This window comes from Nymphalis io, chromosome 7, assembly GCF_905147045.1.
Source record: "Nymphalis io chromosome 7, ilAglIoxx1.1, whole genome shotgun sequence".
In the NCBI taxonomy this organism is placed as follows: Eukaryota; Metazoa; Arthropoda; class Insecta; order Lepidoptera; family Nymphalidae; genus Nymphalis; species Nymphalis io.
Window position 1 is genome coordinate 8,625,053 of NC_065894.1, and position 27,793 is coordinate 8,652,845.

General features: G+C 30.5%; 2 protein-coding genes and 1 non-coding gene across 3 annotated transcripts; 1 reads left to right on the plus strand and 2 right to left on the minus strand.

Moving 5' to 3' along the window:
* Positions 1-1,268: 1,268 nt before the first annotated feature.
* On the minus strand, positions 1,269-1,341 carry Trnar-acg (transfer RNA arginine (anticodon ACG)). Its single transcript has one exon. It is a non-coding gene; the product is annotated as a tRNA-Arg (tRNA).
* Positions 1,342-12,711: 11,370 nt separating this feature from the next.
* Positions 12,712-17,805, plus strand: LOC126769534 (multiple coagulation factor deficiency protein 2 homolog). The gene is made up of 6 exons (XM_050488394.1): positions 12,712-12,808; positions 15,064-15,220; positions 15,680-15,815; positions 16,556-16,646; positions 16,916-17,059; positions 17,633-17,805. The coding sequence occupies exons 1-5, from the start codon at positions 12,796-12,798 to the stop codon at positions 17,053-17,055; spliced, it is 537 nt and encodes a 178-aa protein (XP_050344351.1). The 5' UTR covers positions 12,712-12,795; the 3' UTR covers positions 17,056-17,059; positions 17,633-17,805.
* On the minus strand, positions 17,628-21,003 carry LOC126769509 (uncharacterized). The gene is made up of 4 exons (XM_050488367.1): positions 20,526-21,003; positions 19,504-19,624; positions 18,120-18,300; positions 17,628-17,761 (listed from the first exon to the last, which is right to left on the minus strand). Exons 1-4 carry the CDS (start codon positions 20,895-20,897, stop codon positions 17,653-17,655), a joined length of 783 nt encoding a protein of 260 aa, XP_050344324.1. The 5' UTR covers positions 20,898-21,003; the 3' UTR covers positions 17,628-17,652.
* Between the last annotated feature and the right edge of the window lie 6,790 nt (positions 21,004-27,793).

Consider the following 27,793-nt stretch of genomic DNA (forward strand, 5'->3'; position numbering starts at 1 on the left):
CAATCAAATATTTAATATTACTTCTAGACACTTTTTCAACCGTTTAGATAATTAGTAACCCAAAACATAAAAGTATTTGCAGTAGACGGATGTTTGTATAAACTATATTGTGTATATGTTAAATTTTTTTAAATAATTTACTAAATTAGTTTTTGTAAAGATCATAAAGATTTGGAAAGATATTGATCTACAACGAAGGCAAAGCTGCAAAGTTTTATTTAATTCCGCAATATTCATGCATAGATAGACGGAGAAAATATATAGTAAATCAAAATAGTATGATTTGATAATTATATTGTACGGAAGAATGCTCTACTAGAGTTTGCTGGTATCGACGTGTATACGAATATACTAGCTTATTTTATAAATATCCACTGAAATCCATTTGCTATATATGTGCTAAGAACATAGCACATACATTACTTTATCAGATAAGAATCTGATATAGTAATGTGTAAATACAGTTAATGCGTTGAAGGCAAAAAAAAACTAAGTTCTTTTAATAAAAAAGGTATAATTTTAAACTTGTAATTTAAATTTTTTTTTTGACGAATTTCGAAAGATGGCTTAAAAGCACTTTAAAAACTTCCTCTTAATCCAAATACACGATTCTTATAATATATTCCAGGAAAATTTTGTGCGAATATATAAGAGATATGTCTCAGAACTACACGAGTAGTTTTAATTAACTCTCCGCTCTTTGGAATCAAAGTTTCGGAGCTTAGAGAAGTTTCATATGTGCATCGTTTTGTATAAAGGATTTGCCTCTTCATGATTTCGTAAATACAATTATGTATAAGGAATTTTACTATTGAATCTTTAAACCGTGAGCAGTGGTAATTTTATTCTTAAATTAACAAATAGAATAACATATGTTGATGAAAAAGTATTTTTAAATAAATTACAACAATAATTATTATGAATTAATTATCTTCGAGAATTAAAGTTTGTTGAATTTATTTTATTTATATATTCTTAATATGTATTCTTTATGTCATATATACTAACTAATTTATTAATATACAAGCAACATCAATTGTTTTTTTCTTTTAAGCGGAGGCATCATTATAACAAAACAAAGTTTCCTTATTCTTATTATTTTCCACCACTTTCACACACAAATAATCATCTCATAAAATGTCAACTTTTTTTGCTGTTCTAATTGTTTTCATCTAAAATACAAATTAAACTACACGTTATAATGTGACAAATTTATGTAAATTGGATTAGTATATTATATATTTTTTCTGTTTGTAAAAAACAAAGATCGACCCTGCCAGGATTCGAACCTGGAATCTTCTGATCCGTAGTCAGACGCGTTATCCGTTGCGCCACAGGGCCATATGACAAGTCATTAAAAATAAGCAACAATGTTATCCCATTTTTATTTCATATTCGAGTTAAATTATATTATAGTACCTACCTTTAAATTTCTGTTTTCTTATTTTAACTATATATTTTTGTTTTGAATAAAATGTAAAACAAGAACAAACATAAGAAAAAAAAGTAGTTAGAATTTCATTAATATTAAATTTAAAAAAAATAATAGCTGTTTGTTCACCAGATTTATTGCTCAGTCTCGTAGACATAAAAAAGTCATAAGTATTCTTTTTTTAAACTCATTTCGAAAATTTAAAGATCATTGCATCTTGTATGGTAACTATGTAATAACTAGCAGAGGGCCCTGATAGTAATTAAACAGTGATCACTGATCACTTTTACTAAGTATATTTGTAATTTAAAATTTAAAGCCAGCAGCATTGATTACGCATTGTTAATACCTTTGTTATTCTATGCCTTTGAGACAGTGGCTCCCTCGCCCTTCAATTCATAGCACTACACAGAAACGCAAAACTACGTCCCATATGTAGTTATGTCTATAATGTTTCCTTCTCCATCAATAATTATTTATTAATATTTTATTTTTATTTATAATATATAAGATGATCTAAAAGATATATTTTATATTATACTATTGTGAGTTTTTTTTTTATATTTTTTGTTACTACAGACTGTTATACGAATCAAAGAAAAACAATTAAGAAATAATAGCAATATATAAAATTAGTACGGTTACCAAAACATTACTTACTAGTTAGTTGCTTAAAATAGCTACGGTAACTTTCATTGTTTAAATTTCTTTTTTATCAGATATACTTAATTAACGAATAATTAACCTTACATACTCAGGTTATTTTTAAAGCATAGTAAAGCAATAATACGTAAGTATTTAAGTTTGGCGGTATAAGTGATTAGTAAGATATACCTAGATAGATACACAAAGCTCTACCAACAAATCAATGTACAGTAACTATAAAAAAGTAATTTCAAAGATGATAAAAACTGACTTTAGATAATTTAATTTAAACTAAAGACTTATAAATGATATTTTTAATACAACTTTAGCTAATATAGAAACTTTTTCAGTATGTGTTTATATAAAAATTCATTGGCCTTGTTTTACCTTGGCTATGCTCTTTGGTTGGTCTGTGGTTGGATTTTATTGCTCAAATTAATAATAGCACCCGCAACTTATAAAATTATGATTATAAGTTATACAGTTGACGAAGCTATCGAACATACACAAAAATATGGCGTAATTGATAACCGCCTTCATTTTAATACATACTAATAACGTAAATTCATCTTACAACATCCTTTCTTCGAATATTACTATTTCATAATAGTTATTGTAGAATTTTTTTTTCATATACTAAAATGCAACGAAAATGTTTATTTATTTAAATAGCGTACCTGACTTCATGCAATATATCTCGCAGTTATTTCCTAATAACATTAATTAATTTAGGTAATACATATGTATATGCATATATGAGTAATTCAATTTTCTCGCCGAAATATTTGATAGATATAGGATAATAGCTAAAATAAACAATAATACCGAAACCGAAACAGCCTGTGAATGTCCCACTGCTGGGCTAAAGGCCTCCTCTCCTCATTTTGAGGAGAAGTTTTTGAAGCTTATTCCACCACGCTGCTCCAATGCGGGTTGGTGGAATACACATGTGGCAGAATTTCACTGAAATTAGACACATGCAGGTTTCCTCACGATGTTTTCCTTCACCGTAAAGCACGAGATGAATTATAATCACAAATTAAGCACATGAAAATTCAGTGGTGCTTGCCCGGGTTTGAACCCACGATCATCGGTTAAGATTCACGCGTTCTTACCACAGGGACATCTCGGCTTTTTTTTTTTTTTTTAACAATAATAATGCACCGGAAATTCAATATACTGCTTGATTAGTTGTAGTTCAGGTTTCTCGAATCCATCAGTTTCGATTTACCGTCACACGATATGTATTTACACATGTAAAAAATGTTTAGAGAAATTGATAAAGCATAAATATGATAAATATTCATTCACTAAATCTGGTAGAAACTGTGCTTTGCTAAAATATCTACGATAATTTCTGCTCTGCGTGGTTTTACCCGCAATAATAGTTACTGTGCCGTCCCCGTAGGTCGTAGCGTGATGTTATATCTGTAGTATATTGAACTTGCCTTTCTTAATAAGAAGACCGCTTAGTCTTCTTATTAAGAATGGCAAGTTTTAAGCAATTAACCAAACTCTTCAGCTTTATATAATATAACAGATAATTTGGTTTTTGTGACGGAAAATCAGTAACAATTGGTGACATTTGTTGGGACATGTGTCGGTACCGCCTCTTTCCACCCCTTACTTTAGTTCGGTTTATGAAATGCATTATATTGGCACAGCAAAGAAGACGAAAATTATACGGCTTTCATCTGTTATTTCAGCCACGTGTCAGATGACGTTCGTACTTTGATACATGATAAATTGTCACTTAAAATTGTAAAGAATGTTAAAATTTATAGGTATAACATGTTTTTCATTTCTTTTTATTTTATTTTATCATTTTTGTTATATTATAGACACTGACTTTTTTTTTTACTATAACTAAGTATAATTTTGTCATTTAAATAATAATTAATTTGTATTTATTTACTATTTACCAAAAACAAAATTCATTATCCTTTCATTTCTTTTTCAGCACTCGTGACAATAGAACAATAACTTTAAGATTTAATTTAAACTCGTACGCATATTATGTTTATACAATGTCCGAAAAACATCTAACATATCAGATATGTAAATACTGTAAACAAGATTATATAATATGTAGATAATAAAAAATAGTGTAGTTTGTTTTCTTAATCACCATGGCATTACATAAGCGATTTAATTAATAAGTATTCAAAATATATACTGTAATTAGTAAAATAAAGGAATTACAGAGTTTCTTGTTTCTTTTTGGTGGAACGTCGTAATTCATTTCTAAGATGATGATTACAATGTCTATAAGCTTGCTCAAGTAAGTTTTTCTAAAATATGTTATGAAATACATTGCTAAAGCAACCTTTGCGCTATAATCCATTAAGATGACATAGGTTTTTCATTTAGTAAATTTTGTAATATATGTAATATGGTACTTGTAATATACTGGTGTAAAAAAAGAGTATGTGCTTTTCTGTGTAGAGATACCCACATCAGTTTAAATTGTGAAAAATAAAGACGTTTCTATTAAAGCAAAATTAACTAAAAGTAAATATATGTCCATAAGTTAGTAAGTATAAATATAGCAATCTTATAAGCAAGGAAAACGTTCGTAGCTAGGACATGACTGTTTCCTGTGGATGGCCGCATCCGAGTTCCGAGCTCAGCTCTTACAGATCTACATACATTTCTATAATTTGTAGTGTTTTATATAATTGAATTTCTGTTTCGTTGAAGTTATTTTGAATATTCTTTATTTTCTATTTATTTTAACTATATCTGAGTACGCTTTAAAAATACATATACAAAAACTTTATTGATTTTGTAATATACGAATTATATTTGTAGAAGCAAAAATATTTTTTATTCTATTTTATAAACGAATTCTTTAAGCGAAATTTGATAATATAAATTTACGTTTTTATTTTTTCCCTCATTCTCTCTGAAAATACAGATAAAAGAGAAAAATCTACTCGGAACGGCTTTAAAGCAAAATTGTCGAAGATTAATTTTCAAAATTCCTCGCAGTATGATGGCCCAATGATATCCCAGCAAGTTTCCCTGACTAGAAAGGGGTGCGTGGAGGGGGGTAATTGCTCGAGATGATGTTTAATAAGTTTTTAATAGCTGCTACGGGGCGGACGAGCCGTTTATCCGAACCCGAATATAACAGCTTCTTAGGATTATACACATTCTGTATTTTTTAAATATATCTTTATATAAAAATATTCAAACGTATTTTTTGCATTATAAAAATTTCATTAAAAAAATGTTTTAATTTATTAGAATTTATCCCTGGTTGTTAATGTTACTTATTAACTGGAAGCGCTGAATTATGTGTGTATGTATGTATGTATGTATGTATGTATGGATGTTTGTATAAGTAAGAATAAATTTACTGTTCAAAAACTGAACTTTAATAGGTACTAATTTAATTAATCAATTAAAATTACCATTAAATCGAGTAAACTAAAAACATCTTTAATGTTCGGCAAAGAGTATACAGATTCATTGATTGTTCTCAGATCAGATTCAATCATCAATATCAATTTTAAATGAAGTTTGAGAATAGGTAATTTTTTTAAAATATATATTTCGTGTATATTTCAATAGTTTTTGTAATGCGACCTTAATACGTTATTAGGTTTGCTTTGTTAATATATGAAAAAACGTACAGCTCCTAATTACTAGCAATGCAGGAATGTACGAGAAAATAAACGTAAAATAGCAAATCACGTGCAAATCTCCTAAAAGCTTACCCATTCCCGTTGCCGCGAAACGTTTGAGAGGTAATTTTATAATTCTTCCCTTTCCGCCCATTTTCTACCATTAAATATTTATATTAGGTCCCGAATTTATTAGGCAGGTTAATTGAGAAACGCAATTAATTATTCGCATGATGACTGAAATTGCTAATATTTTTCTCTCAAAACACTGTCAATCGCTTTAACAGAAATTTCATTATTTGACAAACTTTATTGTTGTATTCACAACACAGTTGCAAGTAGCTATTATGCTAATTGTGGTTTTGTTTTGTTATTTAAAAATGGGTGTGGTCCTCATAGTTGTTGAATATAAAAGTCGATTGTTTGCAAAAATATTTTGACAGGAAAATTTATACCTAGCCCGCTGTCAAAATTGCCGCCTAATTATGTGCACGCGTCGGTTACCGCCTTCTCTTTATTTGAAATTAGAACGGTTTACTTTTTTTATTGGTGACACGTGGTCGCAGATTTCATGCGATATTTTTTTAAGTTTCAGCCTTATGTATCGTTCGTATTTATAGAACAAAGGATGATATCTATTTTAAATCTATTTTACGTATACTAATAAATAATTGATTAAGTTTTAATTAAATTTAATACTGCAGTTTTTTTATTGTAGATATTGTATATGCTATAATAGATATCTATTTAGTGGTTTGGACGGAGAAAAATTGTGCAAGAGCCAATAATTTTTTTTTAATTTATTTTATATAAAAAAAAATATATGATATAAAAATAAAAGTTCGTTTAAATACCAAATGTATAAATTAGTCTGTATGTAATATGAGCACTTAAATCTTCGATAATAATCCAATGTTTGGTCCTGGATTTTCAAATTCAATTGAGTGGTACTATTGTGGTAAAAACTCGTTGATTAAATTAACCTTGAATAGGTGAAAAAGGCGAAAGTGAAAAAGGTATTTTACGCGGTAATTTTTTTAAATACCTTTAATGTTAAGAAATAATTGCTATTGAAAAAAAAAAATCACATATGCATTTTTTTAAACTATGGAGTATGAAGTGTGTATTGCATATTTATTTATTTTTTTTCTAAAGGACGCATGTGCCAATATTTATTCAAAGAATTTTAGTAGATCAATCGATAAACTCGACTCTACTCTTTGTTCTTTTATACTTTTCCTAAATATGACTTGCTCATAAAACCTTCACTTTCCCGTCCGCCAGTACTCGATGCGACGTCAAACGAACTCGGTAGTCTTAAAAGCCGGCCAATTATGGGCTAAAAGCACCTTCGGGCCGCGACGCGGTTTCGTTCTCTCATCAATTTTGTACGATACACTCTCTTAGCTCGGGAACTTTTCCTGTATAGAAAAATGTAGGATATAATTTCGAGTTCTCTGTTTACATTTGTGAGTGACGTTTTGAATAATTAAAATTACTTATTAACATTATTATTTACAAAGAAAGAAAGTTCTAGTAACGATAAAATTTATATTTTAACAGGAACTTAGAAAAAACCTATTATTAAGTTTATTATTCAAGTCGTATAATAAATGGATTTCTTTTTTTTTTAATATTTAATAAGATGACTCAAAGTCAGCGTCTTTTCCGACTTGAACCTTGACCTCTAACATTGATTTATATTCGAATATTAATAATTCATATAGCTCTTATCAGAAACATCTGAAAATTATGATAAAAAAAACTTCTATAAAAATATATAATCGATAGAATAAAAATATATAACATTAAAGATACAGCTTAGCAGAAACATACAGATTTTCGAAATTTTATGAATATCATGGAATATATATAGGTATGTCTTAAAAGTATATGTATATGTATAATTTCCACAGTAATCTTTGATTTTTTTTTAGAAATGACTTGTAGTAGGACCGCATTTTTCATAATAGCGGCGTGAGTTTTCTGTCGTTTTTCATACTCAGGTAAGTGGCGTTGTGAATTATCTGACACTTTCCAAGATTAAATGAGCGGGAAAATGTTTTTCACCTTTTTCACATATTACGAGCACTCTATGGCAACAATTTACGCATTTTAGTGGTTGTGACGCAGTGATTCGTGGTATTTATTTCATATAGATATGAAGTAGGCGTAGTCACAATATATATTTTGATTTATTTTCTTGTAAAAATACAAAATATGTGTAAATGTTGCTTTAAGCCCAAATAAAGGGAGTAAAATAATAGTAATTCTTGTTAATGACACTCTTTATATTTGGAAAAGGTGCTTAGTTTACGAAAATACGTTCGATTATACTATTTTTATTTTATTATCATTAACAATGTATTCAGTTTTTCGAGTGCATTAAACGGCGCGGATTGCATAATAAAATTAATATTGCTACACTACTGCGTGATACATATACTATAATAATAGGTATACATAGTATGAGACTTCAGTAATTTCTTTATTATTATTATTAATATAACAACTAACAATCAAATAAAAATAACAATATTCATATTTATTCGTTTCATTTTATTTCGAAACATTTTCCATTACAGATAGGCTTAAAACAAAAAGAACTTAAGAGCCACAAGCAAACCTTAAAAACTTCCTGACATGAAAGTTTAAAAGTGATCCGAGGGAGGCGAAGCGTTGCCTAGCAACCGCCCACCTCTAACACGGGTTACGCCACAAATCTCGGTCGCTGCCAGAAATACGAATATTTATTGTTTCATGGCAATTTCTATATTCCTTATTTTGCAGACGATAGTGGATACATATGTACCAATGATTTAAACTTGCATTAGAAAATATAAATAAAAAATGGATTTTTGTTTTTTGTACTGATTAATTTATGATAATAGGGTTCTGTAGCTTTAATAGTACTGTAATACGACATGAATAATTTTGTATAAAAATAAAATATTTTTATCTATTGAGTACAATATAAAAATATAGCCTTCGTAGAATGATTTATGTATATTGGTTAATTGTATTCATATTTATAGCCGAGATGGCCCAGTGGTAAGAATGCGGGAATCCTAACCGATGATCGTGGGTTCAAACCCGGGCAAGCACCACTGAATTTTCATGTGCTTAATTTGCGATTATAATTCATCTCGTGCTTTACGGTGAAGGAAAACATCGTGAGGAAACCTGCATGTGTCTAATTTCACTGAAATTCTGCCACATGTGTATTCCATCAACCCGCATTGGAGCAGCGTGGTGGAATAAGCGCCAAACCTTCTCCTCAAAAAGAGGAGAGGAGGCCTTTAGCCCAGCAGTGGGACATTCACAGGCTGTTACGGTTACGGTATTCATATTGGAAAATATATTTTTGACATAAAATATTAATTATTTGATTAAGCTACAAAAACTTATAGTATCGTATACCCGACGGCAGAAGCTAACTAACTAAATATATAAATAAATTTTTATTTTTGACAAGGCCAAGGGTTTTGATGCTAGCTAACTCTCACGTTGTTTTAAGATAATAAATATATTTGGATTAATTCGACCCTAGGAATCATCGATCTGTTAGACGTTTAAAATGTGTGTTTATTTTCATATACACTACATGACGACCTTCATGATGATGGAAGATGGACTTGAATATTATTTTTCCGCTATGGACTATCTAAGTTGATCCAGGTTGCTTTAGCAAGTTTCAATAAATACAATTAGCGATTTCAGCGGGTACAAACAAATAAATAGGCTAGGAACTCTTCGATAATATAAACTCACATGCAAGAATATATTTTATATGTACAGTGGCTTTATAAATTAATTACATGTATGCACTTACATACGAATAAATAAAATACCTCCAATAAATAAAAGAACGAGACATAGAAATGGCAAATTACTAAACTGCACTATAAAATCCGAGGCGACGTTAACTAGCTCCAATTTACGTCACACATACAAGACAAAAGGAATGTCCTGAGCGGTGAAGTCAATTAGCATGCAAATGTAAGAAAACGACCATTAGGGATGCCTTACGTACGGACCACGCAGCCCCCGATGTATTGATCATACGATCCCTCACACGCTTACATACGCCCGTCTCTTTTTAACTTCCCCACAACAGATCGCTATAAACATGAAAATTTTAGTATTAAAACGACATTTGTCTAAATAAGTAATCAGCAAAAAAGCACCTTATACCAAGAGCCGTAAAATTATTTTCTGAATAGATGCTGTAGTTGGCGTTTAAGCCGTTCTCCCTGCAAGGAAACCCCTTGTTGTGCCAGTAAATTCTGTTCCTATCTTTAAAGGAATAAAGATCTATTTCAGCGATGAGTTAAGAGAAAATGAATCGTATATCGTAATTTCAGAGGTTATTATCGATGTGAGAAGTAACGAGCTGTTTTCAGTTGTTGACATGTTTAGTTTTGTAGATTCTATGTAAATTGCTTCGTAAATTTTGTTTTTGACATTATATAACAAATTTTGTTGTGATAGTTTTGGGTATTTACCTACACTAACTAATTGGGTGATTATTTATTTTGCTTTAGAATTCTGAAACATGGTAATACTGAAGGATCTTTAAAAGTCGATTAAATATGTACATTGTCATCATCAGTTATTCCCACAACAATAATGTTGACATTATTTTATCAATTAAGAAGCCAACGTTATATATTAGGAATACATTTTCATGTTGCCTATATAAAAATAGTGTTTCAAAATATATACCAATTAAACTTAATAATAAAATATATAACTATAAAATAAAAATACTAGTAGTTCGTATTAATAATTTTTGACTTACAATAATAAGTTAATATATTTAATTAAATAAGCGTGTATCGTAAAAATGACCTTTATTTGTAATGGTATAATTAAAACATTCGTATGATTTAAGTGTTTTTTGCTCTCATGTGACCCTTTTTTAGTTTTTTTTTTAGTTTCAAATGCATGTTGTAGTAATAAAAAAGGTTTACCCTGCATTGCGATACATTTTTTTATTAATGTATTTGTAATAAACAGGTTAACAGAAAATTATAGTTCAGTTGTTTTTGTTTTTTTTTTAATGATTTATATTGTACGTACTAGTGTACAAATTACTGTTGGTTTTAACTTAACACATATATAAATTATTTAGTGGCAGTGTTATATACACTGCATATAAAGTAATATAAATATAGTATATATTTATAAACGACAATAAATAGTACTTTTTTACTATTACTAAATAGTACTTACAATATGTTGCAGACAAAATTACTAGCAAGACCGCCTCAGCAAGTCGAATATGTAAAATTAGATTATCTGTCGCCATTCGAATATGTTGATTCGCCGTTTCATACCCTATCACATAAGAAATCTTCGGATATTTCTACACATTCATACATTTTTCTGTACTGATATTTTATTTATATTTAGCAATATTGAATCTCTATTCATTCAAAGTTATAGCTCAAATATCAAGGAGTTTTGTGTTATAGATTCGAATTATTCTTAACAATTGTCATAGTGTGAATATACTTCATAGGCAAGATGGTGCAATGGGTGCATTAAGATCGGCTTAAATTCGAGTAAGCATTGAATTAATTTGAGCGGTGAAGAAAATTGTACAGAAAACTACATTTTACGAGGATAAAAATAGCCACTTGTACGAGTATATAGAACTTACCTTAAATTTTATATGTTTATTTTTATATTTATAGTTTAATTTTACCTTAAGAGACAAAAGTGGAGACCTTTGTTCAATTGTGGGACATATAATTTTAATCTTACTCGCATAAATTAAAATAACATACAGAAATATTATTTGTCATCATTGTAACATAATATGCATCATTTAATCACTAACCAATTTGTCTTTTATCTGATTTACCTGCAGTGCAGAGTGAAGGAATAAGCTCATTTTTACCTGGTATTGTATGGAATGGACTCATCACCTAATCTACTGCCACACAGCAATACATAGTATTGTTGAGTTCCAATTTTCTAAAAATTTCTTAGTGATGATTTAAATTTATTATCATTGATCAGGTAATAGTCACTTTTTGGGTTTCTGTCCTGGCTGGCGAGCATTTAGATATTTAATTCATTATTTTTTCATATCGACAACGATTAATGTTTATATCATTAAGAATCGATGTATTTCAATAAATTAAAGTTCGAAGTCACGTTGCTACGTTTTTTATTTATAGCTTATAAAAATTGTAACAATAAGAAAGGATACATAATGATTTGCTTGTCTGCCTCTGAGGCTGATGGTTATTATCGCGGGACGTATTTGTAAAAATGTAAAAAATAATATTTTACTAAGTCTTACTCATGTTTATTGTTGCGTGTATTTAATTCGTCATGACAGAAGAAATTTTGCTCACTGATTTTGAGCTGTAAATATTTAAAATCTCTCTATACTAAGAACTAGAATATTTTATATTTGTTTTTGAATTTGCTCCTATCGACTCATATAACATAAAATATTTTCATCAATTTTTTAGATGTACATGTTCTATCATAAAAGTAACCTAAAAAACACAACAACAACTTTATTTCTACAAAAGTTAGAGCCCTGTATGTCTATTCCGATAATCATTGTTTTTAGAAGGAATCTGAACAAACGAGTAAATACCCTCTTTTACAAATACAAAGCACTGTATTTTTTATGTCACTATGAATAATATCTGCCACGTGGGATCATATAGAAAGGTTGTTCGCATCTACTAAGGCCAAAAAAAATTATGAGTTAATTCAAAAAAGTACAGCGAAGTATGAATTTTCTCGAGACATTTCTACGAAGTTTTGGATATGCAATTATTTTACGTACTGGTAATGCCATCTATTGAGAAGTGAAAACAACACGTTAGATGTAGTAAAAGACGGCTGAAAGTCATGCGCTGAAAATTAAAGAGCTGTATCAATCTAATTTATACTTTATGCTGAGGATGTAAAGCACATTTTATATTAATTTATCTGCGCTTGCGCCGTAACATTGATTTCTTGTGGCATTTGACAGACGCACTGTTATTGAAAAGGGGTCAATGTTGGAAAAATATTATTTGTTGTCAAAAATAAACGAAGGCTCCTAGTAATGTGAAAGAAATGAGAGCTGTAGGTAAGTTGAAAAACGTTTATTCATTGTGCAATTATTTTAAACCATATTTATTAAAACTAAGCTCAAGAAAATTGACAAGAGTTTTGGAAGTTATGTTTCTCCTAAAAAATACAATTATTTTAGTTATACTGAGTACATTTTTTTTTATATTAATACTATTTTTTTTATAATAAATAAGGTTCAAAAATTTCGATACAAAATTATATGTCTATCAATAAAATTAAAAACAAATATTTCTGTTAATTAAAATTTTGTTTATTATAAAAGTGACTATTTCTCGCTTTGTGTGCGAAATGTAACCAGAGCTTTGTGATGAATAAAGGAATTCGTGATCCGTGTATAGTATGCATTGTAATCGTATAGGATTAGGGTGTTATCGAGTGATAATATGGTGGGCTGGCGGCCGACTTTTATGTGGGAGACACACGAACGATTTGCTTGGAAAACTTTTGAAACTGTTTAAAAATTATACTTATTTTGGTTGATATTATTTATAGCATTTAGAGAAATCGTTCCATTTATGTAAAGTGCAATAAATATAAAAAAATCGCCATGTGTTATATCATGTTTTATGACGTTTGATTTAAATATTATTATAATGTAATATTTATATTTATTACGTTTATAAATAAGCGATAAAATCGTTTTGACGTATTTGTTTCTTTAAAAAATTTAGTAACGTTATAAAATTATTTCTTTTCAATAATTAAAAGGTTTATAATTTTGTTTATTATAACAAGAAAAAGACTAATATCTTAAAAAACGATCTAGTGTATTTATCGTGTTGATTTTTAATTTTTTAGAAATTTGTATAGAAACATTTTTATATCGTTCTTCATACCCGTGTGTGTTGAATGTCAACGCTTGTGACGGACACCGTGACATACGGAGCGCACTTGTCACCGCGAGCGCATAATTTGTCCTCCATTACGGCTTCATTTTATACACTGTACTCTATAATAAAGTAGGGTCCGATTAAAGACCAGTCTCGTCTTTCTACAGAACAACTGTTCAGTTTGATTGAGGGGACGAAAATAAATTATTCATTCGATGTATTGAAAGTAAATTGTAATAGATTTTTGAAAGGGTACTCTTAAGACACCTGTTTGTTGTTTACTGAAGTTACAGAAATCGTATGCACCGGTTTCATATATTTTAGAGGGTAGTATTCTCAGACAAACATCAACGACAATAGTGAACGTCAATAATTACTAATACTTAATTATTTATTAGTACATTCCGAGTCGATTGTAGAGTTAATGTAGTGACGATTCAAAAACGCCTGCTGTAAAGCCTACTTGAATAAATAACTGCATTTGATTTGATTTTGGTATGAGTTAACAGTGAAATTTGTAATAAATTCTCTCATATATACTCAATATTTGATCTACTTATTATGCTATTTATTTAATATAAACGGCATAACATATTTATTTTTACATCATCTATAAATGATGTCAAAGAAAATAGAAAATAGTCGCAGAAACTAATAAATATCAAATAAGTCATGGATTTTTTGCTTCATTTTCTGGGCGCTGACAAATGTAATAGCCAGGGTACTTGTGAAATGAGGTGTGAATATTGCATCTCCGCGGGATGTATTCTACCCCGTGGACCGAGGCCCCAGGGGGGTGGCTCCCATCTGTCCATCACCCCTACCCTTTATGCTGCGTTACAGTGCCCCTCAATTACACAGGTATAGGCTCCGATCTTGAATGTTGCTTTGTCAATTTATTTATCAATTGTCAAATTAATTGAGGACGTGTGGCGATAGTTTTTGTATGTTTAGTGTAACCGTTATGCTATTCCCAAAGTGGTGATATTACACGTAATATTTAACTAGCTTAATTATAAAATATTTGTAAGAAAGCGAGATTTTTTTGTGTTATATTGATCTTGTCATAATAATATATATTGCACCCCAAAGCATGCTACTGATTTCGAGAGCGCTTGTATTATTTGAAAGAATTACCATAATTTCGAGTCGAGACGGCCCGGTGGGTCTAAATCTTAACCTTATAATAATTATTTGTTTATAATTCATCTCGTGCCGTTAGTGAATGAAAACATCGTGAAGAAATCTGCATGTATCTTTACTGAACATTTTGCCACATGTGTATCCATCAACCCGCATTGGAGCAGCGTGTTGGAATAGGCTCCAAACTTTCTTCTTAAAGAACGAGGAGAAGGGAAAGGAGGCCTTAACCTAACAGTGAGACTTTGCAAGCTGTTACTTTATTTTTACATCATTTCAGCATTTCTTATATTGATACTAAATGGACTAGTGTCATCTATGCGTCGGGGGCCGCATCACCCGCACGGACAACTGCCAGTGGATCAGAAGCATCATCACTACAAACCAAAATCTTCGCAGTCTCTCACTAGAGACTCGCAGCTGTTACACGATACGAAGTAATACCGATTAAATTTATTTTTTAAATAACGAAATAATTTTGATTGGAAACCTTAATTTCTTGCTTGGATTATGGTATTTTTGTAATACCATAGATTAAATAGATGAAAAAGCATGAAGTTAGTATTAGTTGGTTTTCATAAAGTATTAATAAGCACAATTGTATATCATTATTACATGTATGTGTACTTTTTGATTGATGAAAAGGGTAACTACTGAGTTTATTTCTTTATGAGTTTATTGCCGGATCTTCTCGGATACGAGAATTTAGTGTTATCTTAACATTTAATAAAACCTAGTAAATGGACGATTCTAAAGTGCTTGAAAGGTACTTGAATAAAATATATTTCGATTTTGGTTATGTAGTTCTTAAAAAAGTAATAACTATAATATTTCTCATATTCATGTGTATTTTACGCACTACATTTGTGTTGATATCGATTGTCTTTTGTTTTCAGACATCTGGAAGAAGATAACATGGTTTTGACTCCGGAAGCCTTAGCCAAGATGTCACCAGAGGAATTAGAATTTCATTATTTTTCAGCTCACGATTATGATCGAAATTCTAAGCTGGATGGATTAGAAATGTTAAAGGTAACATTGCAAACATGGTAAACACTGCAGAAAGTCAATAATTAAAACATAGTCTAGCCTGAATCTAATATTAGAGTTAATTTGTCAATTTTTGGATTTCTTTTATGTTATAGGCAGGTGGACGAGCAAATGGGACACCTGATGGTAAGTGGCCACCACCGCCCATAGGCATTGGCGACGTAAGATATAATAACCTTGGGAACTGAGCTGTTATGTCCCTCGTGCCTGTAGTTACACTGGCTCACTCATCCTTCAAACCCGAACGCGACAATCCTAAGTATTTCTGCTTAGCGGCAGAATATCTGATGATGGTGTGCGATTGCAATTTTTTTAGAAAAGTCGAATGTGTTCAAAGCAAACAAATGATATAATTTAGATTCTACGATTGGAAGAGTATATCATATAGAGCGAATATCTCAAATACAATTATAGAATATACAATTTTTTTTTCAAATCTATTTTCAATATCTATTAATCTCTTAATAAAATATTATATAGCTTGTTACATTGCATATGGTCAGTAGAGTATTCAGTGACAACCAGTATATGTCCAGCTGCGGGTCTTGTCCTCTTTAAAGTTATTGGAACTTATTCCATAACACTGCTGTACTGCGAGTTTGTTAATTACATACCTCACATATAGGATGTCAATATGTTTACTTTTAATATCAAACAGAAGATGAATTATTAATACAAATTAAAAAAAAGATGATTTAAACTATTTCTTTTTGTATTTTTAGGCAGTGTATCATACAATGGAACATGAAGCTCCCGATACTGACAATGATGATCCCATAGAGCCAGAATCGAATGATATTAATCTCTACATTGGTTTGTAAATTTCTTATCTTAACAAATATAAATATTTATTACGTGAAATGAAGGTTTACGTTAATCTTCTAATTTAAATATAAATATTATTAATTTATGTATAAAATGTGTGTGTACATAAGACCAAAAATAAAATATACATAACTAGATCATAAACATGGATTGATAGGTTCAATAGGTAATAAAATCTATTAGAATAAATTCAAGTACCAAATGCATATGAACACATAGACGATATAATGTATGGATGAGAATAATATGTTTTTCAGCTCTTGTAGACAAGACGTTGGAGTCAGATGACAGCGATAGGGATGGATATATCTCATACTTGGAGTATCGCGCGGCTCGTCAAAACAATTCAACTGACCGAAGTCCAAGAGTTATAGTTTCTGGGAAATCTCCGTCTTAATTTTGTAAGTACAACGCATTTCGTTATCAATGATCTTTATTTTTATACGTATTAACTCGACAAATATTATGGACCAATTTTTATAAATGCTGATTTATAAGCAAACTAAACTAAAAAGATATTACATTGAAAATATTATATATACTTATATATCTTTATTTATTATTGACGAGCCGGTTGGCGTGGTTGATGGATGCTTGCCTTTCACGCCGAAGGTTGTGGGTTCAATTCCCACCCAGGACAGATATTTGTGTGCATGAACATGTCTGTTTGTCCTGAGTCTGGGTGTAATTATCTCTATAAGTATGTATTTACAAAAGAAAAGTAGTATTTGTAGTATATCAGTTGTCTGGTTTCCATAGCAAAAGTTTTGTACAAGCTTAATATGGGATCAGATGGCTGTGTGTGAAAAATATCCTAGGATATTATTATTATTATTTATATAATCGTAGGCGATGTAAATAAAGTTCAAGGAAATAGCGAAAATTTATTATATGACTATAGTTGTAACATATACTTGACATAACATTGATCCTTAAAATATAATTCATCTACAGAATTTCAAAACTTTTTACAGGTCTAAGCTATTAAATAGTGCTATGTGCACTGGTAGCGCGTCTGGCAGGGCAACCCGCGCTCGCCCCATGTTGCAGCCTCTTTAATCCCGTTCGATATGTCCTCGTAGGGCTCCAGGTCGATGCTGTTACTGGAATATAAAAAAAAGAAATGAATTAAAATAATTTTAAAATATTATTCGTTTTTTAGTAAACACAATAATTTAATTGTCTTACTAGTAAAAATTTTTTATTGCTTTACATAATACCTTTTTTTTAAAAGATTATAAAAGCATCGGTAGCATAATTAAAGGAATTAAAAATTTGTTGTCTTCCAAAATAGAACATATTATAAAGTAATAATAATGTTGTATATTAGTAATATACTAAGAACTTAGATAGGGCATAGAAGTTACGTTTGTTAGATGAAAGCAGATGTTAAGTACAATAATTGTGTATCATTCACAAAGTTATGTGATTCTTAACTGTTTTATGTTCAAAGATATATACCCTCGAAACAATTTAGTTCCCTGCAACAACAGTTCAGCACCAGAAGCATAGAGCGTTGCTTGATGTGGCTTCTGACAAGATAAACGGTAAAGGCAGCCGTAATCCTGGCTCTGTTGTCCGGCGAGGTAGCTCAGGTATAACATAATTTCATCTTCAGTGAGGTAGTTGACATTTTTGTTTTCTAAGCAAAAAAATAATAATGTACGTGTGGAATAAAAAGTAAAAACATTTATTAATCAAATTATTGTTTATTTAAAGAAAATACTTATCATATAACAACAAGTATATTGGCTATTTTAATAGGGGGTATTTTTTGTCGTGCAAAGCTTAAGCTATTATTAATTATTCTTATTTTAAAGCAGTTGGTCATTTAGGTGGTAAAGTCTGCTGACGGTCAGATAATCCTTCACAAATAGGATTACATTTAGGTTGCCCGATGGACATGACAAACGCATCACGTGCTATTGGATTTACTGTAAGTACCCTTACTGACCATTAGTTGGAGGAAAAAAAACAGTAGCCGGTGTGATTGTTTAAGGAAAAATAGAACGAGTTGTCACTAAATAGTTCTCAAATTGCTATTACAAAATGTTATGAATGGAAAAAATGTGTCGTTGAGGATTCAAGGTGTCACGCGTAGGCAGATGTGTTTAGGGTATAGATGCACCTATCACCGTTTCGCGAAATTTCCTCATCATTATACCATTTTTATGGTTTTAATGATATAAATGTTATTTATACTAACATATAATTCAGGACGTGTATACTGAGTTAACACTGTCATTAGTTTAAAGTATTTTTAACCGTATTGTTATATTTGTAAACCATGAAGTTATCATTATTATCATTATTTATTAATTACTGACTAAAATAATATAAATATAGAATCTTGACTATAAATACATTTTTGTCATTGTATGTTTATTGTACGATTCTACCTCAAGCTTGTAGCTACTAAGGCTAATTAAAAAGTCAATGACTTTCTGTTAAAAAATTATCCGGCAGCCCGTACCTTTGAAGGTGGCTTTACTTAAATTCCCGTGCCTCAGAAAGCACATAAAACATGCGTTTGAACTATTTCCGATTGCATCGGATTGCTGTCCTATCAGATCATGAGTGTGTATTGTATGTTGGCGCGCACAATTGTGCACTATAATGAAGTACGCGCAGTTAGACTCCTTGAGAATGGTCTTCGAGGTGACTGACGCTCAGAAGGACATTATCATCATCACCACCATCATGTACGACAAAGTATTTTTATAATATATCGAATTACATAAACATAAAATAAAAATATATAAACATATAAAAAATAATGTATAGAAAAACATATACTACCTTAGAAGTTAATAAATAGTTTTAACAACATAACTTAAATGATTACCGTCTAAGCTTCTTCCATAATGATTTCCTTTCCAAGCACCGGCTCCAAAGAAACCAGCAGCCAGTATCAATGCTTTGAGAACGATCAGTATCACCAGGTTAGTCAGGTTCAGACTAAGCACCTGAAAATGAATGAAACGAATGAAAACCAAGTGAACATTATTACCCGATTTACATTAGAATTTACCAATAAATTCAATTACTTTTTATTGCAGTTTCATTAGGTAAAGAGCGTGTAATGTAAAGTAACAGCCAAAGAATAGATGGATGTACGTGTAGCAGAATTTTATAGCACAGGCATATTGTGTCTGATGTTTTCTTATACCGCCCAACACAAGATAAATTATAAACAAATTAAGCATAAGAAAACTCAGTAGTCCTGATTGAGTGGAGCTTCGGTTAACATTTACGTCCAATGGGCCATCGCTGCTTTTATTCTTCATTAAATCTCAAAGGTGATGTGGACGGTTAAAAAAATATTTTCCTGAAATGCCAGTTCTTTAATATTAGTACTTAAACTTACTGAAACTGGCAATTCCTGTTTTTTTATTATTGTAAATAATAAAATATCTTACAGAGTTGTTATTTTTGTATATAAAACACATAATATTTTTACAATTGTTAGTAAAAAGAAAAAGTCCAAAAGCTGTAATGTCTAAAAACACACCGTTATATATGTATGTTAACATACGCAATTAGAGTATTGAAATATCTAATATATTCCATTTTCATAACCAATTTGTGATCACCAATGAAGAAAAACATTTGGAAGATACCTATTTGTGTTTTTTGGTAACAATTTAAGCTTTACTTACTGGTCAAAATCTTCTCCCTTCAAGCAATAGGATATTTCTTTGCTTTTAAGAATGATTCACAAAGTCCTTCGAAAAGATAGCGTTGAACTATCTATGACTCACTCTTAAATATTTTCGTTGAATCTTATCTCTGTTAAGCTTCAATGGAATGCGTGCAATTTGAAATTTTAAGTGCGATACGAACCTGCGACATGCAGTCAAAACCAACCTGGCTACTCCCCGTGGATCTGGCAATAAAGTCCTTAGCCAGGCTTGACACAACTTGACCTCCGGTCCCGCTTAGGAAATTTCCAGCAGTATCAAGGAACGAGGATCTTGCGTAATTGGACGTATCGTTAGTATCACTATCGTATCTATCTGCTGCACTTTGGCTCTTGAAGTTTGATGCAGTCTCCTTGGGCAAAAACGCGCTGGAATCGTAGTTCTTTGGATACATCTTCTTAGCATATTGTGGCGATGAGTAAGCCCCGGAATGTTCCATGGAGGCAACAATAGGGATCAGCAGGAGTAAGTAGATAGCAACCATATTTGGACGCGGACGGAAGACAACTGGAAGGAAACAGGTAGCGTTCTTGTGCATTTTGCGTTGGTCTTTGTATTTCGCTATTTTATCTCTCCCAACTCTCTTTTGTTTATTGCACGCACGATGACATCCCTTAATGGAGCTATTGTTGTTGCGCTTAAGAGGCAGCTGTTTTTATCGTACAAATTATTTTTTATGAAACCTTTCGATATAATGTTTACTTTGTAAGATTAAACAATGTTTTATTCCGAGTGTTTCAAAATTTAGATAGCAAGGAACTGAAAAGACCATTTCTACCAGAATAGTATATTAATAGTTATTAATTTTCTTGATTGTCTTCATAGTTTTAGTTTAATTTTGCTTAGATGCCAGAAAATATTGATGATAGTCAGTTATATGCCTTAAAATATGATATAGGTTTTTATAAAAGCTTATTATAATAGAACGGCGATAATGACGAAATGAAACCTTCTCCTCAAAAGGGAGAGGAGGCCTTAGCCCAGCAGTGGGACATTAACAGGCTGTTACTGTAATGACGAAATGTCGATCTTGTTCCGTAATAGTTATTCACCGAAACGAGGCATTTTATTTTGGTAATAAACCTATTATATAATATATATGATCATATAAATTATACAATTGGGGTTCATTATGCAATATTTTTTATTATGTCATGTCCTCTATGTAAGATCGTTTGGAAGAAATGGCGGTTTTAGCAAAATGGCTGCATTGTGCATTAGTATAACTTGTATTTTGTTGCTTTGTGTAAATTAAAGTATAATTTGAGCTGTATTTGTATGAATACAAAATTCCCTAGAGATAAATGATAATGTATAATTTGTCTCTGACGCACATAAAGTTAGTATTTAATTAATAAACAAAGAATGTAGACCTAATAATTTCAGTATTACGTGTTTATTTTGTATTGCGATTTTTTGTTATCCAAGTGATATGTTCTTCAGAAGAGTACGTATGTACGTACATATCTTTGGGTAATAGGTCTATTGGTTTGTCTGCATGCGGTTTTTAAATAATGGAACGTAAAAGTCGATCTGTTATTCTATTTCAGAGCGTTATATATAACGTCATGATTACACCATACATCACATAAATGATGTTGAAATAACTCATCTGTTGGTAAGTAGTCATCACGGTTATAGACACGGATCTGCAAAAAAAGAATCGAGAATTGAGAAGCGAGTTGAATTTGGCAACCAAAAGACCGATTGAATATGTTAATCAGAGGTAATTTAAAAAATTTGTATACCATAAATTCGTTTAAGTTAATAGAGTAGCATCGAAACATTAAATAAGAATCCCCTACTGTTCAAGAATTGGAAATCTTTGAAATAGAATATTCCTTTCATTGAGTGAAAGTAAGGTTATTGTGACAAATTGACGTAAATAGGCAATTTTCCTCTTGGTTGATTGTGGATATGATATATTAACTTGATAGTAGCAAAAAAGTCTAGGGTTAAGTAAATTAAAGTAAAATAATATTTTATTATATATAAATAAATGAAAAGGTATGCTTGATTTATTTCACGAATGTAAAATTATGGACTTTCGAGTTTATAATGTTATTAAGATAAGATAGATTATAATATAGCTAAGCATTGTGCTTAAAATAACTTGAACTAAGTGTACAAAAACAATTTTATAATAAACCTTAATAAACTATTTTTTCAAAAACGTATTTATTATTTATTTTGAATTATATTTTGAAGTAATATACTTACCGGTAACATCCAATAAATCGCAGATCTCAGAATGTCGTTATGAATTTGGGTTAAGGGTTTGTATAAATTCAAATGTATTCGTATAATGCAGCATAACAATGGCATTTTTCAATAAATCACTTTATCAACATTATATAGTATAATTTGTAAATAAAATATATTAAGTTGGGATATACATGAATTGCCTATATGTTCTGGAAACACGATTTAAAAAATAAATTTCGATCGAAAACTTATTGATTCCGAATTCATAAGAAATTACAAGTAATAAGTCTTACTTGTTTTTGGTAAATAGTAAGCAATTTTGATTTACTATCGGCAAGTTTCTCACCTAAATGAAATTACAACGATCGTGTGCGCCGAACTGAATGAGTTAAAACAATAAACGCTTAGACATACTCGGGCGAGCAAGTGGCGCGTTATGTCATATTGTTATGTTTATTATTATTATAATGCTTGTTCTACTTCCCTAAAATAAAAACATTGTTCCGGTAACAACGTTGTTACTTATGACGTGATGCTTGCACTACATATGCATTTAGTAAAGGAATTGAAAATATCTGACATATTTGTTCACCCAATTTTTTAAATTAAATTCTGAACATATTAAGATGCGGTTTTATTTATAAAATAAAAAGTCAAAAGTGGGTCTAATACTTGATTGTAATAATTTTATGATCCAGTTAAATAAGATGAAAAGTGTGTGAATCTCGCGATCAAAGGATTATAAGCTATACTTGTATGAGCCTTTGTTTTAACAATTTAATTGTTATATTTTTATTAAAAGATAATTTGACTGTGCTCTTTCTTGAGAACGCTTATTTATAGTACTTAGTGCTTCAGACCATAAAACATTTTAGTAAATGTAAATATCTAATCTAATAATAATATCTGTCTTTTATAAATATAGCTGTCGTTGGAATCAAATATTTATGAATAAAATGTTCGTCTGATTCTTAAATTTTGCTTACACGAGATTCTGTGAATTAGAAAATTTTTCAAAGACTTACAGCAGCTATTTTATAGTCGCTCATTCAGCTTAATTAAATTCATATTTGAACGGAGTATTAATTACTTTAGATATATTATAAAAAAAGTTCTATAAAAAAATTATAGTTAAAATCAAAATATGATCTGATCAAAATGTGACTCCTTTATATTTAGTTTGATTATTTGACCCACACAAAATAACAAGCTTAAACTTTAAAGGCTTGTAAAAAATGTAAATTACATTATCTTTAAATTATTTATGAGTGAATGTATTACCTACAACTAATAACTTGCAGAAGAAATTACCTAAATTATGATAAATAAATTTTATTTTTTAAATTATTATTATAGATAAATTAGATCAATAACATTTTTGTGATATTTGTAATAATTTTACTGTCAGTTGGATTTATAAATTCGGACTAATGAAAATTGTTCTGTAAAGTACCACTAGATGTCACTGTGCAAAATTCAATGTTGTTGAATTGGATTGTAGTGACATCTGTTAATAGCTTATTGTATTACTTTAAATTATACGACCTACATGATGTTTAACGAAAGCTCTTTAGTAGTAAAATTTATGGGGCATAGATGTCGCTTTCAGCTTCCGACTGGTCTTAAAAATGAATAAAGGCTGTACTTTCAAATCCATTGGTTTGTTCGTAGATCATTAAATAGCTTTGAATTTTAAGTTTTAAATTATTGCTTGTTCATTTATAAATAAATATTAAAACCTCGTCATATTGTATACATACATATATCATGACTGCATTATATATACTGTACCGTGCTTTTATCATTCATAAAAATACTCATTTGTAATGTATGTTATTAAGGAATCTTTATTCAAAGTTAACTCAAAAATACCCTGCGCTACGAGTTATTACTTTACTTTTCCACTTTTGATCACTTGTCGTATATTATATATATAATATTATGCACATCTAAGGCTAATTACTTTGCTCTAATGACTAATTAAATTGAAAAATAATAACCTGTAAACTGTAACCGATAAATAATATTAACTATTAGGAATTTATTTATGTGATATATATTATGATAATTATATCATTTTGCATAATATTTAAAGAATCTTGAGAGATACTTCGATTTATCTAATTACTATTGCATTTATTTTATTTTTGAGTCGTATATTTGATCTAAACTAGATTTAACTACATATACAAATAAAACATTGAAGTATTAAAGTCGTTTTATATTACTTTACTAGTCTATAATAAAGTAACTTTGTCTGAAATGGGTTTAAGCCAGAGAATAAAATCGGGGGTAAAAATATAATATTATAAACAGAATAAGTCAATCTTTCCGAACGTCATACGTCAAGCTGTCAGATTGGTTTTAAAAAGAAATACACTTTTGGCGGGAGGCAGCGCGAAATACGGTCAGGCATATCACTAATATCATTTTTATAATAATAATTTATAAACCAGGTTTTAATAAAAGTATTAAGTCAATAGTTCTTATATTTTTCCAATAATTTTAATAAAATTCATTTTGTTTTGTTTATAATATACTTATATACCGTAATTATTTTGAATAATGTGCTAACCTATGCTTAAAGTTTAGGATGAGCTATTTGTTTGTTTAACTTACTCGTAATTAATAGTATATGACTGTCTTAAGTGTTAAAAAAGCTCAGCATTGCTGTTCTGTATGAACTCACTTAATTACTCACGTGTGAAGTGTTGATAATAGATTTATGTTGATATACTATTTTGATGCGTGTATTCTTAAAATGTTTTAATTATGAGCCGGTTGGCGTGGTTGGTAGATATCTTGCCTTTCATTGTTGGTAGATATCGTGCATGAACATGTCTGTTTGTCCTGAGTCTGGGTGTAATTATCTATATAAGTATGTATTTACAAAATAAAAGTAGTATATGTAGTATATCAGTTGTCTGGTTTACATAGTACAAGCTTTGCTTAATTTGGGATCAGATGGCCGTTTGTGAATATCGTCCCAGGATATTATTATTATTATTATGGTCAATGTCGCATGTTACTTTCTGACATTTTCTGTGATGAGTTTCAAATTCGTTTTTACAGCATAACCTACTGATTGAGAGCAACATGTAATTTTTTTAATTAAGAATATTTTATTCGTTTTAATTGACTATCGTTCTTATTACAAGTCCTGTATAATTTAGTACTAAATGTGATGTAAGTAACATACTCAAAGTACAATGACCTTAAAACAATATTGGTTTAACAAGTTTCAATATTACTTGCATTAAATATGCTCCCGGTCATTCCACTTTGTCGGTCGCGGTTCAACTATTTTTGTTAAGCATTAAGTCGATTGCAGCGTCTTTTCACTGATGCTGTGAACGGAGAACGTGAGAGCGGTGAAATTGTTTTGGTAGTAAAAAGTGAAACCGGGCCTTGACCGTCACGACCGCAACGCTGTGGAGTCGCTTTAATAGTTATTACTTACTATGATTAATGTTATAAATTTTTCATTTTAATGTTTCGTATAAAAAGCCGAGATGGCCTAGTGGTTGGAACGCGTGAATCTTAACCGATGTTCGTCGGTTCAAACCCGGGCAAGCACCACTGAATTTTCATGTGCTTAATTTGCGTTTATAATTCTTCTCGTGCTTGACGGTGAAGGAAAACATCGTGAGAAAACTTGCATGTGTCTAATTTCATTGAAATTCTGCCAAATGTGTATTCTACCAACCCGCATTGGAGCAGTGTGATGGAATAAGCTCCAAGCCTTCTCCTCAAAGGGAGAGGAGGTCTCAGCCCAGCAGTGGGACATTAACAGGCTGTTATTGTTGTTGTATTGTTGTTTCGTAGACTGTACAATATATTACTGTTATTTTTAATATCATGTATTTTTCGGAGCTGTATTGTATATTATGTAATAAGTTTGTTGAATTATTATGATGATTGTAAACTTTAAACTTTTTTTTATTTTTTGGCAAAATAATATATGTAAAATGGCTATTTTACATATTATGTTCGGGATTTCAATTCTTATATATTTTTATGTATTTCATCCGTCGTTTCGACAGAATAGCTGTTGTGGTCATGAGCGGACTGATACAATAAATAACGATAACATTTTTTGAGATACGAAAGAGATGTTTTCTTGTATATAATCATATTTTTGTATAAGTGCGTGAGTATCTTAAAGACTCGCGCCCCGCCCAGTGACGCTGTCGAAGCCACTTGGGTCAACAGTAACAAGTCAATTCGAAAAAAAATTATCCGTTATTATTATAGAATTATCAGTTAAAAACGTAAAATCACGTCCCTATTAATATTTACGTAATTATTTTATTTTTTTTATAAGAAATGCTCCATTCACGCCTCTGTTTTCATTTTAGTAAAACGTTTAGGCAAATCGAGGAAAGTGCTTTGTTACTATTATAAAACAAGGGGCAATTACGCTTTCGAACTTTACAGCCGTGATGCAACAGCGCTCAACTACAGTAAGTGTGACAGATACGTAAGAAGTGAACTAGAAATACTATCGATAATAGTAAACAGTTATACACTACTTAATGTCTAACTGTTGATATTACAGTAAGAGGAAATAGGTGATTTTTATTTATTGGAAATGAAGCAGACAAAAGCAACTCCGTTCAATTTTAACATATAATGAAACGGATACGGTACAATAACGGTTTATTGTCTGAAATTTTTGTATACTGTTTATCAGTACGTCTGTTATGCCATGATATATGTAGATATTATATCTACTAACCAACGAGGAAGCCATTAGGCTTCTATCAGGCTACTAGACCAACGAGGAAGCCATTAGGCTTCCTCGTTGGTCTAGTAGCTTGATAGAAGGCCACAGACCCGGAGGTTGGGGTTCAATTCCCAGGTCGGGCCAATAAAAAGTTATCGGGTTTTTCTGTCAGAAAATTCTCAGTAGCATCCCAGAGTCTGGAAGTTGGAAGTGTGTACACTCCCGTGCCTTGGAAAGCACGTCAAGCCGTTGGTTCTGCGCCTCAACTCTTTCTGGTCGTGTCGGATTGCCGACATTATCATTATTATTATGTAGGTATAAGGAATACTAGTTTCCGCTCGCAGTTTTGCCCGCGTTTGTTCATTTCCTTGTCCTTGAAAACGAGTACGCAAAATTTCTTAATATACGGTTCAATAGTTAAGACGTTCGCATATATATAATATGAGGAAGAAAATGAAACTAAAAACTTTGAACAGAGTTTCAGATTCACCGTATATAATGAT

What these genes read in the sequence shown, in the direction of transcription:
- LOC126769534 (XM_050488394.1), top strand. An exon ending in ATGGATTAGAAATGTTAAAG is followed by an intron (nt 15,816 to 16,555) that starts GTAACATTGCAA and finishes TTGTATTTTTAG; the next exon opens with GCAGTGTATCATACAATGGA. An exon ending in TGATATTAATCTCTACATTG is followed by an intron (nt 16,647 to 16,915) that starts GTTTGTAAATTT and finishes TATGTTTTTCAG; the next exon opens with CTCTTGTAGACAAGACGTTG.
- LOC126769509 (XM_050488367.1), bottom strand. Translation starts at nt 20,897, where the DNA reads ATGCACAAGAACGCTACCTGTTTCCTTCCAGTTGTCTTCCGTCCGCGT. An exon ending in TTATGGAAGAAGCTTAGACG is followed by an intron (nt 18,301 to 19,503) that starts GTAATCATTTAA and finishes TTTTTTGCTTAG; the next exon opens with AAAACAAAAATGTCAACTAC. An exon ending in GGAACTAAATTGTTTCGAGG is followed by an intron (nt 17,762 to 18,119) that starts GTATATATCTTT and finishes TTTATATTCCAG; the next exon opens with TAACAGCATCGACCTGGAGC.